Source organism: Micropterus salmoides, unplaced genomic scaffold, assembly GCF_014851395.1.
Source record: "Micropterus salmoides isolate LMB-PRFRI ecotype aquatic unplaced genomic scaffold, ASM1485139v1 Ms_hic_scaffold_22, whole genome shotgun sequence".
Lineage (NCBI taxonomy): Eukaryota > Metazoa > Chordata > Actinopteri > Centrarchiformes > Centrarchidae > Micropterus > Micropterus salmoides.
This window is the reverse complement of record NW_024041373.1, coordinates 448,243-463,174: the sequence shown is the minus strand read 5'-3', so window position 1 is coordinate 463,174 and position 14,932 is coordinate 448,243. Positions and strand designations below refer to the sequence as shown.

At 40.1% G+C, this 14,932-nt stretch overlaps 1 protein-coding gene across 1 annotated transcript; it reads right to left on the bottom strand.

The window, feature by feature from the left end:
- Nucleotides 1-612: 612 nt before the first annotated feature.
- On the bottom strand, nt 613-14,175 carry wbp1la (WW domain binding protein 1-like a). Its single transcript, XM_038737863.1, has 4 exons — nt 13,982-14,175; nt 7,527-7,629; nt 5,792-5,953; nt 613-3,705 (listed from the first exon to the last, which is right to left on the bottom strand). Exons 1-4 carry the CDS (start codon nt 14,042-14,044, stop codon nt 3,230-3,232), a joined length of 804 nt encoding a protein of 267 aa, XP_038593791.1. The 5' UTR covers nt 14,045-14,175; the 3' UTR covers nt 613-3,229.
- Between the last annotated feature and the right edge of the window lie 757 nt (nt 14,176-14,932).

Below are 14,932 nucleotides of genomic sequence, written 5' to 3'. Positions count from 1 at the left end.
AGTGCTGATACAGACATTTGGTTGATCTCACCTGTTCAGCCCACTTTAATGCCATCAGCAGAGCAAACAGCTCATCAGTCTATACATTCAAATAATTTGATGTTCTTTTGGCAATTTCCACCTGGTAACTGAGAACCATAACCGCAGACCCTGTTGCATCTGTTTGTGGAAACTTTGATCCATCAGTAAAAATCTATAGTCTATTCTAATCCCTGTAACGATTCAGTAATTAAATGCTTAAAAGATATAATCAAATATTTACAAAAATACGAGGGGTGTACTCACTTTTGTGAGATACTGTATCTAGGAACATGTCTGACTAACAATGGGTCCATGAGGAAATGAATAAAAGAGATCTCTTGACAGAAGATTTGACACAAATACTGAGTGTTAAACCTATTCCACTCTGCCAGTGATTCAGGTTGAGAACCTGTCCGAATGTGGTGGTGGACTGTGCTGAGCACCTATACCCAAGTCACAATCTGGTTGAAGCAGTTGGCTGTGATGTTCCAGGTAAAGCAAAAAAAACTACAAATCAATAGAATGCAAATCCAGGCCTAGATGGGTATAGGACAAAAAAACAACAAAGGAAAAGCAGAGGCTGTCCACACACACAGTTTCAAAGCTCCTTTTATTTAGTTTTTATTAGTGCAACGTTTCGACCTGCAGGGTCTTCATCAGGAAAGCCACAAATGTAGTGTATAGTAATGATATATCATTTTCAAAAATTACATTTGTATTAAATCATCATATTTCATCATTTTAAGTCTCACAGAAAAAAGACAATGTGGCCATGTGTTCTCCATAACTTTTAATAACCATATTTATACAAAATGGACAGAAAAATATTTAATAAAGAGCATACAAATCTACATATAGTGAAGCACCTGGTGCTGCACACCACAATTCAATGCTACATATGTGGAAAAGTTCTCGACTGACTCAACTGGAGAAAGTTCCCCCAGTGCAGTGTAAGGTTTGGGTTTTATTGTCAGCCTCCCAACAGCCAGACATGTCTACACGGAGTGTATAAAGGGCTGCACCACGGTCACTCATTCCCTGTGTATACACACACTTATGGATTACATCCAACACAAACCTGTAGTGTGTCCTAGAAGAATAAACACACGGATGGTAAGATTTTAAGATGTGTGTAGGTGTGTGCAGAACCTTTTGGCAAACTACAAGGAACACAAATTCTGCATAATATGGCATTAATTAAATGACAAAGAATGTATCATTGAGTACACTGAAGGGTTACTCAGATATCAACTCTTAGACAAAGAGACTCCACAGCTTTAATTAAGTTCACCTAAATATTCTCTACTCAAAGGCTACACATTATGGCACTATGGTATCAGAAAAGAATGCCTCATGTAACATCAGTGTGACAGGTGACTGAAGACTCAAGCAAGGTCTAATGATCATCAACAGGGCGCTGAAAACTCATCATTTACTAAAGAACTGGAGCAGTGTACAAACATGCTCGTGGTTTTTAAAGACTTTATAAAGAACATTTCAGCACAATAGGAGTTTTCTTGCAACATTCTGCATGTACTCGTTTTCCCTCACTAGAAATGTAGGCACATTTACTGTCTTCATACTTTGTTTTTCAAAAATGTTGATTGGCTCGTCAGTTCACACCTGTCCTGGTTGACGATACCAAAAGGCTGTTAAGAACAAAGCCGGTGCTCTGGAAGGGCAGGAAGCCCTGTAGTGTCACACTTGACTAACTGGTGCTTTTTCTAAAATTTGGAAAACAACCCTCCACAGAGATGACACCGCCTTTGTTGTTCCGACATCTTTTTCAATTAGCTCTTGTCAAAATTCAGTAAGTTCCCTATTTCACCTGTTTCACTGTTTTTCTAGATGGATATATCAACCCTGATATGAGTTATTCTCAGAATAGAAGGGGAATGCCTTACTGCAATAGGGTTAAACAGTGTAATCTGCTTTATTGCACAGACTGCTTCCAGCTAGCTGCTGGAAGGCTTTGGCTTTGGTTTGCACTCCGAGTGATCCTGTAGTTTGTCACTCAGACAAAGTGACAGCCCTGTAAGTTCACACCCAGTGCATTTCTTGAATTGACTTGATTTTAAATACTTTTGATCAGAGCAAGCATGTTTAAATGGTCAGAATCAATATGATAATAACTTCCAATCATAAGACAATTGTCCTTAAAGGTTACAAAATGCATCTTTGCAATGGCTCTGTCATCAGCTCAGCTGCAGTTCAGAGTTTTCTACAAAGCCCTACATGGACAACTACAACCTGAGATATTAAAGAGATAGCTACCACTAGCTCAGCAGGCTGATTTAAGCTCATTACTGATGCAGTTTATCAATATCAGCATATAAGAACGAACCAAGAACAAATGACGTTGTTTAGAAACAGTGTCTCTATTTGGGGTTGGTATCTAAATTCAGTTGGATCAATTCTGATTCTGAATCCGATTCTATTTATCAAATCCGGTTCATATCGAATTTGGGTTCTGATTCCAACCCCTTTGCCACAAATCTTGTCACCGCTCTGTGACATTAATTTCACTTCACTATAAAAGGTGAATGCCAGCTCACCTGTGTTTTGTACCTGAGTGTGAGACGTTGCTACCAGCTGTATCTGGGGGTGTCATTGTCGCTGGGAGAGCGTGACACATTGAACATGCTGCGTTCCTTCAGATTCATGGCAATCACCCTCCAGCCAGCTGCCACCACTGCATAGATAACTCATTTCAACTTCATTGAGCAACCATTTCTCGCCCATGCAGCGCGACGGGAACGCGAGCGACAGGAAGAAATACAAAGGCACACCACGTCTCTCGCGTCCAGTTAGGGCTTTCCAACAGTGCAATCAAACTCGCTCGTGTCATATTCAGTTAGGACACGGTGTAAGTAAACATGAAAAAACACAAATATCAGTGCTGCCTCATGACAGGAGAAATTTTCAAAGCAGACAGCTCATCAACATGAGTAGCAACTGTCTAAATTTTAACTTGAAAATGACGAGGCGAGGAATTTGGCTAAAAACATACTTTCTCTTCATAATAGTAGCTTTCAATTTTTGTACATTGTTGAAGTATTTAGTCATACCTTTCATTTGTCTCCAGGCCTGTCACACACAGTTACACATGTACAAACAGACCAAAACCCTGAGCTCCAAAGGTATAAAATTGCATTTGCCGCAGTTTTTTTTCCAGGACTGCAGATATTAAGACATTATTCTGGATTACCTACGAGACTTTGCCTCTGTATCCACTCTGTTGTCCATCTGTGTTTTCATGAATGACTGCATCACTAATATGACTGTGATCAAAGGTCTGGGGAACACAGGGCTCACATGGCTCCTCCATTTGCTCCGCTCCCGCTTCCTCTTCTTCTCTTTCTAAAAAGCCGTGTTGATCCCACAGCTCCTGGCAATCACACACTTCAATCCCAGAATCTCCTGTGAAGCGCCGGTACCTGCCCGGCGTTGAGTCCTTGTTGGGGTTGTAAGCGCTTTCAAGGTGGGTCTGCATGACCTCTGGAGTAGCATGGAGCGCTGCATCAACATCACTAGGGACGGAAACAGCCGAGTTGGGGCATGGAGATTCCTCAGGGGGGTCTGTGGGGGGAGGTGCTGACTGAAGAGGGGTGTAGGGGGGAGGAGGCGTGACTGGGCGGTCAGCTACTTCATCGTAGGCCGGTAGCAGATAGGTGGGTAAGAATCCTGGAGAATAACACAATACAGAGTATGTCAGTCATTCCCAGTCAGGCACACTGATCTCTTTTAGCTCATTGTTTTGGTTTTCCAGCAAGCAAACTCATCAACCTGGTGAAGGAGCTGGTGAACATAGTGGAGCATTTGGCAGCTAAAGAGGGAGATATTTTCTTCAGGACTTGGTGGAGACCAACACGACTCCAAATTAATGATGATGTTGCTCTGTGTCTGCTAGATGTGTACAAGCAACTGTTAGCTAACATATCTGCTATCTAACATAACATATCTTAAGGGGCTACATGTAGTATTTCAATGAAATCACTTTACTTCACTCAAATCAAATTTTTGCTGCCTTTTTGTCAATAGGCTCTAACTTCACTCAGAAATGAAGCACACGCCTGTTTTCTCTGTTGCGTGGAACAGCTACCGAGTCAGGATGTAGCCCTGTGCGTGCTAACGAGTCTCTTTGAGACTACAGCGACAACAACGCAGCTAACTAAATGCAGTCCACTAACACCATAAAACGGCCAGCTCAACAGCACAACATAGACTCGTACATAAACTCCACGTAAGGATAAAAACAACAATAATGGTTTATGTGATGAAGCCTGTCAGGCCAAAGAGAATCAGATGATGTCGAGTGAAAACAGTCAACATAAAAAGTCATGTGGTGGTAAACTATCCTGTGTACCACCGGTGTTATGACAAAGTGTTGATTTAGCCTGGAAGAAAGCATGTAACGGTAAAAAGCAAATGCGGAGCGATTCACCCCCATTCTGCTGAAGTGACAAACTGGTCCTTCAGCACATAAAGAACAACATCACAGCCAGCCTGGACCCTGGAAAATGAACGAATAAATAGGGAAAAACCAAAACAGCAAGATAAAGCATCAGAATCGAGACTTGGAAGCAGCTTTATACAAGTGTGTTTTGAGGAGTGATTTAAAATGTGGCAGCAATCAGCACGCCTGATCTCCCCGAGCAGGGGGCTCTTACAGCAAATGCACCTTTTTTAGCCATGACTTTGGAGCACAGTTTTGCCTGAGGACCTCAGACAGCATGTTTGGTCATTAGAGGAGAGCAGCTCTGACATATTAAGCGATGCCAAACCAAACAGGGCCTTAAAGGTTCTGTATACGAGATCATTCTGAACATTAATTTAGCAGCAAACAACTAGTTGCCCTGTAAAGATATAGTGGAGTCCTAAACAGAGAGTAACGTCACACTCCTTCTGTGTGTCTTGTCGTCTGAGTTTCTCTGTGCTTTGTTTTGGTAGCCAGTCTGGCTTACGTGTACATGTTAGTGTATGTGAGTCCCTCGCTGTGAAGCCACTGGCTTTGAGGAGAGCAATACAACGGCTGTTTATTTCTCATCTAACATCATTAATTAAGGATTTATTTCTACTAAACCAGAGTTGTCATTGTTGGAACAGTGGAAAAGGATCCTTTCCATAATGTTGTCATGTTGGGCTGTTAGTGACGTAAGCTACTTTGACGGGTGCATTTATCCTGAAGGATAACGTTGCTGCCTTTTCACATCTAACTAATTAAGGGTTTATTTCGACCAAACCAGACTTTGTGATTGTTGAAACAGTGAAAAATGCACATACACATAATGAAATGAAAATCTGAATAAATAGAAAATTGTCTGCGTGTGTGGGTCACATTCTATTTGTAGATTGTTTTGCATGTGTTTTCAGAGTATTGACACAAATTTGTGGATCATGATGTGTTTGTGGATTTTGAATCTTCTGTATTTGTAGATCTTTGTGTGTTTACAAAGTGTATTATATATTTCTGACTTGTAGTCTGTGTATTTACAATGATATTGATATCATTCATGGATTTACTCCCATACTGGATCAGCGTCAATCTTAATAGTGCACATTCTACTGGTTCTATGAGTTCCACTTGTCAGCAGCTCAGTGGATGGCAGTTCAGATTGACAATGTGTTGCTCAGACAGCTAGAATCTTTTACTTCCCTTTCTATTTACAAACATTTATGATGTGCAGATGTGTCTGAGAGATGGAGACTAACTGTGTGAATTGTGCAGAGGCGGCAGAATGTCAGACAGGTACATGTTGGGATTCCTTACTGAGATAGAGTGGTAGGTGAAAGTTGTTGTGAGCCTCTCTGTAGGCGATGAGGTTGATCTCGTTCTGCCGGCGCTGCTGCTGGAATCGCTGCTTGGAGCGCCAGTGGTGACAAATACAGCCGCATGTCAGGATAATGATCAGAGTCCACACCAACCAGAACCCTGCAGGGAGCCCATAGTACATGTATCAAAACACACTTAATATATATGCTGAAAAAAATGGGGCAAAGTATTTTTAATGTCACTGTCAAATTTTGAGTTTCTGTACTGGCAAATAAAATTATATTTTCTGATGAGTATGAACACTTTTTAAAATTTTAAATATGTTTCATTGACAAAATAAGCCAAACTTCACATTAAATATCAGCGAAAAACACTAAAAGGCAGCCAAGCAGGAGCACAAACAGTGCAAAAAGTGCAGATGGTGAGTGAGAGATTAGACACCACTCGCCTAACTGGTACCACTCCTGACCTTTATCAAACACCAACCCTTTCACACAAAGATCCTGCAATACTGCCGTCAAGAAGAGCAGTAAAGTAGAGCCGTCAATATGCAGACTTTGCCTTTTTACACTTTACCACACACTGCCAGCATATTGCTGCCCCAGTGTGTGGTGCTAGACCGCACGCAGGCTTTCTGGAAGCAGACACAACGGCGTTGGCGTATTACCACTACAGGTATAGTAGGCCTTTCCCCTCAATGTAGGTGAAGCTGATTGTCATTGCAACACTTGTACAGCAGTTGGGTAAAAACACAGACTGTATTAAAGAAGTTAACGTAGTCATCGTGACGTCACCCGCTGGTTTGTGGACAGCCTCGAGTTTGGCAGTTTGGCCGCCACAATATTGATTTTTTGCAATCTGCGGCACCGGACGTGACCATATTTGGATGAGACTGTGGAGCCAACGGCCGTGTGTGGAGCTGGCTAGCTTGCTTAACAAGGTGCGTCTGTAATTCACATTAACTGTCATTTTAACAGCGCTGATAACTTTGTCTAGCGAACAAGAGGTTTAAAACTAAATGTACTCACCAGAGAAAGTCAACAGCCAACTCCTAATAAGCTTTTTCAACGGCGCTGGTTAAATTTACACAGTGCTATGGGTACGAGTCACTCAAGCCTGATTGACAGGTTGCCATGGTTGACTTATCAATCACAAGAGAGTTCCGCCCAAAAGTATACTCTGCTTTATAAATGGTCTATTTTCCTCTAAATTGGGCCATAATTTACTAAATGAACCTCCTGCTGTATTAAAGAAGCAACTGAGACCATAAACTCAATATGAAAGTGTTACATCAGTGAGAAGAAGGGTCATTTTGCCATTATTTCTAATTGAACCAGACCACAGGACGCCCCTTGCCGGCCCTTCGATAGAATACAGGTTTAGGGCTTTCCGCATTCTCCTCCCTTTTCAGACCCAGAGGTTCCCGCTTGGGTAAAAACATGCAGGCGTTTTCCTTTGGTCTTAGGCCGCAGCCTTTATTCACTGCTTGCATTCACCATCACTCTGCCTCTCTCGCTCGCTCAACCACACACCTGTGTCCTTTGGGGCAAGCAGCAAACTCCGGGGCTGAAAAATGAAGCTACATCGTGCTTGTTGCACGTTGGTCAGTGCAACAAGCTGTTGAAACTCTAAATACTGGAAGTGTAATTAATTATCATATATGTTGTAGATGAAGAGGAACCATTCAAACAATAAAGAATAGATGTGAATAAAGAAGAGGTGGGTTACTCACACCACAGTTCATAGTAGTAGCTGCAGCACTGTGTCTCTCCACAGCAGTGACCCGACTCACAGATGTAGCTCTGGTTGTTTACTCCCTGGCACACCAACTTGGCCTGTAAAAACACAAACATACAATCCCGGGCTCTTCTTATTCCTCTATTAGGTGCCTCTTCATCTCCTTGCTACTCCCTCCTTGTGCCTGTGACCCAGAAATCGATCTCAGCACACCAATGCAGCTGGAATATTCAGCCCATGGCGGAAGCAAGACAAATGTGTGCCCTTCTGAACTCTGCCTTATTTATTTATTTTTTCTTTCTCCCACCCCTATTGGCTACTGGGGTTCTTGCCTGCCTGTTGCTGGGGTAGGTGTGGCACAGTCGTGGCATCCGACTCTCACTAACACCTACATTCTTTAACAGGCTTATGCGCGCACACATGTACACACACACACATACAGACACATTCACCCACACGCACACAGACACACACAGTCTCACACATAGACACAAACAAATTTAGGTTGTCCCTGGTAGAATTATTCCTGATGCCTTTCTTTCAGTTACTTATTTAAATTAATTATTATTCCAGCTCTGTGGCTGTGTTGTGTTGCTTATTTAGTGTGTTTGACTGTTTCTTGTTTTCATTTTTCTCTTAGTTGTCTTACTATGTCAGCTGTTTATTGCTGCTGTTCGGCTGGTTGTCTTTTACTATTATTATTATTGTTTGTTGTTGTTTTTCTCCTCCCCAAGCCCCCCTCTCTGTTCTATTGCAGGTTTCGTTGCTTTCTGCAATTGGTGTTTCCCACAGCTTTTTCCTGTTGTCCCCACCTTCCATCCCCCTTCTCTTGCAGGTCTTGTCTTTCTCTGTGCTGTCTGTTTGTGCCCCCCCATCCCCGTGTCTGCCCCCCTGTCCGGCCCGGTGACAAATCAATACATAATTAAATAAATAATAAAACAGACAAAGGAGTATATTAATACTCTCTTGTTAAAGGAAAATCTGTCTGGCACAATATGGTATCCAGGTCATTATACTCTATACCAGGCTGCTGGGCAAAAAAACACTGCCCTTCATTGTTTGTGTAGCGCCTTATAAGGCACAGTTCTAACCGCATTCCTGAATGACATTTAACTTACTGATGTTTTTATTGTTGAATGTGGTGTGTGGATGGGCAGGCTGGGTCATAACAATAAACACTGTGAATAAGGGATGAGGGTGTGGGTGAAATTATGGCTGGACGATTTGGCCTAAAATCATAATCACAATTAATTGAACATTTTACCTCGATTATGATTAATGAACAATTATTTTGTTTTAGGTTGTTGTTTGGTTTTTTTGTGGGTTTTTTTGCCCTCATAGTTCACTAACAAGGTTTTTATTGTAAATATGCTCAACTGTTAAAGCTGGGTTCACTTTTTTAAATTAACAGATGTAAAAAAAATAGATTATCTAAATGTTCATTGAGGTAATGTTGACATGCACATACCAGAGATATGGTTCCCCAAATTTGGCGCATCGCCGCTGCTGAATTATGACCACTGTTACTAAGATTTCACACAATTATTAATATCACTAACGTCAATCATTTTCACGTGCACACTGTGCGAGCACGGTAACACTCAACGCTTTGCTACCTTCCTTTTCTCAACCATCAAAGGACATCTACGTGACATGTGCTGACAAGAGGAGCGGAGGTAATGTTTGTTTTTTTTAAGAACAGTGCAATGTGTGTGGATTGTGAAGATTGTCAATTGTTGATTGTACATTTTTATTTTGTCATTGTAAATCTTATTATTCATGTATGTTTTTTATGTATCTTAACTTAACATCAGCCTGCCCAGGGAATACGGGTGAAAATTAGCTCTTGAGCTAAAACCCGGTACAATGCATCTTCCCCTTTGAGGTTAATGTTTATTGTACGTTGTCCCTGTTTCTCTAAATAAATAAATGAAAAAAAAAAGATCTGATCTGTAGCCTTTATGTATTGGTGCTGACTGTTGATCTGCTCATCTGACAGAGATCATAGTGGCAGGCTGTAATGCCTGGAGTACACTAAAAGATTTTTTAGTTCCACTTTAAAACATGGCATATCACAGAATACCTACAGATTTTTTCTATTTTAATCTTCAGAACGCAGACACGAGACGATTCAGTCAAGATGCAGAACAAAACACTTTGTGTTTATACTGAATAATTTCAGAGTGCCGTTTTTAGGGACTTGGGATCTCACAGAAACTTGCTGATCAAGCTTCAGACAAAGCAAACATGGAGGCGGACTGTCGTCGGCAGGTAGTAGCACTTCTGTGTGCTGTGTTTTGCACAGAAACTGTGGATGAACTGATGAGCTATGCCTGTCACAATAACGTCATTATCAACTAATCGTACGATTTATGGACATGACCTCGATCACATTTGCTGACCTCGATATCGCCCATTGTGTTTACTACGGGTGTGCATCTTCACGGGTCTCACGATTCGATTACGATTATCAGGTCAATGATATCTCGATGCATCACCTCTAGGGGTGGGAATCTCCAGGCACCTCATTACGATTATGAGGCTACGATGTGACGAACAGGATAAAGATGTATTTTTCTCACTGTGTGACTAGTTGCTACTTTCAAAGCAACGTATTTGTAACAATCCAAGTAAGTAGGTAGTAATGAAATGCAGCTATTTAATGTTACTTCATATAAATGTAGCTAACGTTACATAGCATTATTACAGCGTTATTACTTTCCGAGTTCAGCCTTTTTCGTTCAATCAACATTACGTTATCAATTAGCCACGAGATAATCCATTTTTGACATTTGTGAATTGATTTTGAATCGTCCGAGTCTGCATCGCGATGCATCTAAAAATCAATTATTTTCCACACACCTAGTGTTTACATGTGTGTTTGTTATCGTGCTGCTTCTGTCCTCTCGTCTGCTCTCTGTTTCGGAGGCCACACAGAGAGCAGACAGCGACAGGTGAAGACAACGTGTTACTCGAGGTCATTAGGTGTATTAATTGCTTCTTTTCCCCCCCCCGAACACTGTATAACTCCAGCCAGAAAGTTTGTAAGATTAGGCTGAGTCCAAATGGACTTTGTTTCCAAGCCACATTCCACAGCTCAGGTGTGGAAACATTCTGGCTTTAAGCCGAATGAGAGAAGAGAGCCAATTAATGTCAACGAGCCAGTCTGTCAACTTTGTTTGAAAACAGTGGCAACAAATAGTGGCAATGTTTCCATACAATGGACCCCTGTGTTTTTGTTAATAGAGCCTGAGAGTCACTATTAGTTATGTTTTGGTGGTGAGGTTTTATTTTTTTTTGTTTAATTTATTTGGGATATTATTTTTTTTTGGACATTTCAATTAAAATGTCTTATTGTTGTTTTATTCTTCAGAATAAAAAAAGTCTGTTGCTCTTTGAAAGGGTGTACTTGCATTATTATGCTATTATATTATCATTAAGTGGCATAAAATGGTCCTAAAATAACAATAATATTGTTTATCATAATTATTTATGGGACAATATATCATCCAACAGAAGTAGATACCGTGAGATACCTACACTGGGCTCATGGCTGAGAAGATGGTTTATACATTTTATAGCATGAGCGGAAGTTCACAACATGTTGTTTCGGCTTGGGAACGCCCCGGCAATTGTTGAGAGAGGCGAATCGGACCCCAAATCAGCCCAGTGATCCTCTAGTGCGCAGCCAGAATAACAGAGCAATGAACAGATGATGACAGACGTCATATTTAATTGACGTCGCTTTAAAATGAAATCCTGAGGCCAAGGCATCTTGGGTGGGAGAGACTAAGACGAGAGGCGAGGAGTTGCAGACTGAGAAATGAGAAAGGCCTTCTGTCACACACATAGTGCTGGGCTTAAAAAGGCTAACCCCAACATGATCCTGCATCACATTTTACTACATTTACCTTTACTATAAGCTGTTAAATATCAAGGACAAGGTATATATAAAATGTAGTCTCTCCTACGGGATTATTAACTGGTTTACTAAATAGTAGTTTACTAATTTTCTGTGGATCAACTAATCAATTAACTCTTCAGCTCTAAACTAATGTCTTTGTTTTCCATATTGTTACTTCTCTTGCTGAAGAAAACAAACTTGACTTAAGCGGTCAAGAAACAGTCTGGATCCAAATGAGCAGAGCCTCTGGAATCAGATATCACAGTGACCTTGCGGGAACTACGGAACACAGCCAGCAGCTACTGTTGGTGTGCTGACACGTTAAACTGCCATTTCTATCTGCAGCAGCTCGAATACTCTACAAGCAATGACACACTTTGTTAGATCCCTGTCTTTTTCACATGTAATACAGCTAACCAGTCAGTGTGATCAGATTCCAGTGTGTCACTTTTCCAGATTTGCAGCTAGTGCTTACAGACCTACTTGTCCCATTTCACAACCAGAACCATCAGCATGGGTTTGACCCAACTAATGCTACCACCACAAGGAATAAATCCTGGTATTTACTGTTTTTTTACACTATAACCTGTGACCTGATTAAGAATGCCAGCTATATTGCCAGTACACACGTATTCACCAGGGTCACATACTGTATTTACAGATGTCAGATAGATATCTATCTTTTCTTTTTAATACATTTGCAACCAAATATATTTAGCTATGGTCACAAATTCTGATACTGTGACAGCAGATGCAGTAGGTCTGTTTATATTGCCCTGAACAGCTCACGTGCCAAGACTTCTTTAACGCTTTAGCCTTTATTCCATAGTCCAAATACGAAAGAAATATCACCAGTGACTACAGTTGTCACTAACATTTCATTAAAATGTATATCTCATATATCTGGTATATTCACCGCTGGCCTCTGGGCGAAATTTTTTTATTTTTTTAAACTTTATTAACCACAATCAGATGAACAAGCAGTGAATATAAACAACATCACAAGAAAATTATATACACTAATAGACAAGGCAATACAGAAAATATAAAGACTAAGGAGACAGGGACAAATAAAACACAAGTATAGACCAGTAAAACATAAACAACAAGAAAAACACAATGAATAAAAAATAAATTAAAGAAAATACAAAAAACATAGTGTATTAGGGACATATAAAGTAATTTAGAGCTTATATATTAATAGTTTTTTCATTAAGTAATTTGCTAATTATTAGTGAATATTATTGTGATAAAGTGTTTTTGTTTGTGTCTTTTTTGTTTGATAATAATTTAGAGACTGAATCAAAGAGGAATTGTAATTCAATCCAGAACAGATGGAAAGACAGATGTTTTGAGCCTTATTGATGTGAAATTTACCAACAAGACATGATAGTTTTATAGAGTTATTAATGGGTTGTGAGTCAGTTTTACAATTTAGAAACAGGACCTTGTCTTCTATATGGGTATTAATGTGTTAATGCGCTGAAAAATTAATAAAGCAACTTCTATCCAGAATTAAAGAAAGGATGACTAACAGATTCAACTTCTAGTTTACAGAAAGAACATAAAGGCGAAAAATCTGTTTTAATCTTGTTTAACCATTTATTACAGGGATAGTATGTAAAATTTTCATATGGACTTATTTCATTTTATTTGGAATGAGGAATTTATTAGAGTCTGAGCAGATATCCTCTGCCAAGGGTTCCGGGAAGTTTAACTTTCATAGGAACTGATTTGGGAAAGTCACTTTTAGACATACGATTAAAAAGATCATTCAAAGGACCTCATATTAATCCTCATATTCACAAAATTTGCCTCTACCATTAAGCATGTCTAGAATAAATGTCACACCCTTATCGATCCACTCTTTTATGTAGCCGGACTTGTTTCTAAATAACACACGTTGGTTGTTGCATAATATGCATGAATGTGGAAAGCTATTGTGTTTAAAAGCTAACGTTATTCTCCATGCTTCAAGAGCTTGTCTATGGACGTTAGAGAGCTTGAAGGGCAGTTTAGTACATTTATAATTACAAGATAATAGAACTTTTAGACCACCACACTTATCAAATAACAAAACAGGAATGTAAAACCATTGACAATTGCCTTTAGACAAACACTGCTTAATCCAATTAATCTTGAAAATCTGGGTAATAGTTTGAAACCTTTGTGCGAAACGCTCCATGTAACTAGCTACTTTAGGTTACGTCTTTGGCTTAACGTGAGTAATAGTTCAGCCATTCATACCGTTCACAGACAGGAGTTACGTTAGGATATCAGTTTATCTTCCGTAACATTTGCTGTTAAACCGAAATTAAAACCTGTACTATTGCCCATCCCTGCTAACGTTAACGTTACCTATGTTAGCCTTGTGTACCTTGGTATTTTAACAGCACTGCTAACTTTAGTTAACGTTAGTGACTGTTGGGGAAAATACGAAAACTGGCCTACGTGGAAGGTTGCTTTCAAAAATCGACCGACAATTCATAGCCTGCTAACGTTAGCTTAACTAACTTCCTAACTGTTAAAGGACTTCGGCTTGTTACCTCTGCGACTGTGGCTGCCGTCGCTGAATTTTCTTGTCCAACGAAGAACTTCAGTGACCCCATAGCCAAAACTGTTACAGACTAATATTTCTTTCCTGCTAAACTGCTCATTAACTGTCGCATTGTTAACAAAAGACCAGACCCGGTAGCTAACCAAAACAAAATAAGCCCACCTAAACTTAACTAAACAGCAACTGTTTCCTCAGATCGCTCTTACGCTCTACCATTGGTCCATTCGTGAACGTTGTTGTTTCTCGGACAGCGATTGGCTCTTTCTGTTGTCATTCTAAAATGGTGCGGATGGCTGTCACCATGTCACCAGCCAGCCCCCGAAAGTGAAGCCAAAACCTCTTGATCGCCCCCTGGTGGCTGGGTGCAGTGTAGGTCAGCGGATGGGTCATACCAAAAAAAAATAAATCCTAAAAGTCTACTCGTCAAATTGGCCTATATGTTTCCCAAAGGTGTTTTCTGTCATCTTACCACGCTGATTTATGTAAGTGTTCATTTTTCTGATAAGTTTGGTTTTAATTTGTTATTTGATGCTACATGTCTGCTGAAACTGTCAGATTTTTTAAATTAAGACGTAAGACTTTAATCTTAAGCTTAAAGCAAACATTAAGCTTTTAATTAAATATTTAAGATTTTTCTTTTTACCACTGCCTTTAACTAGTAGATTGATAACTTACACTGCACTGTAACTTTTACTGTCCTGTTTTTCTTTTCTTTGTTTTTAGCTTTTTACCATTGCTTTTAATTAAATATTTACACGGTGAGAAATGAGTAGGTAACTGAGTGAAAAGATAATGAGAGTGAGATTGAACAGAGTGAACGAATTGGTCTTAAATCTCGCGCCTGAGTGATTTGCAGGAATCTCTGTCCACCTGTAAACGTGCAGGTGGGTCCAGAGTATAAATGGATCAAAGTGGGCTGCGGACAGACATGTCCTGGTTT

Excerpts from the sequence above, each read along its gene's own strand:
- wbp1la (XM_038737863.1), bottom strand. The coding sequence starts at position 14,044 with ATGGGGTCACTGAAGTTCTTCGTTGGACAAGAAAATTCAGCGACGGCA. Across the intron at positions 5,954-7,526 it reads CTACTACTATGAACTGTGGT|GGTTCTGGTTGGTGTGGACT; the intron begins GTGAGTAACCCA and ends GGCTCCCTGCAG. Across the intron at positions 3,706-5,791 it reads TCACCTACCACTCTATCTCA|GATTCTTACCCACCTATCTG; the intron begins GTAAGGAATCCC and ends GTTATTCTCCAG.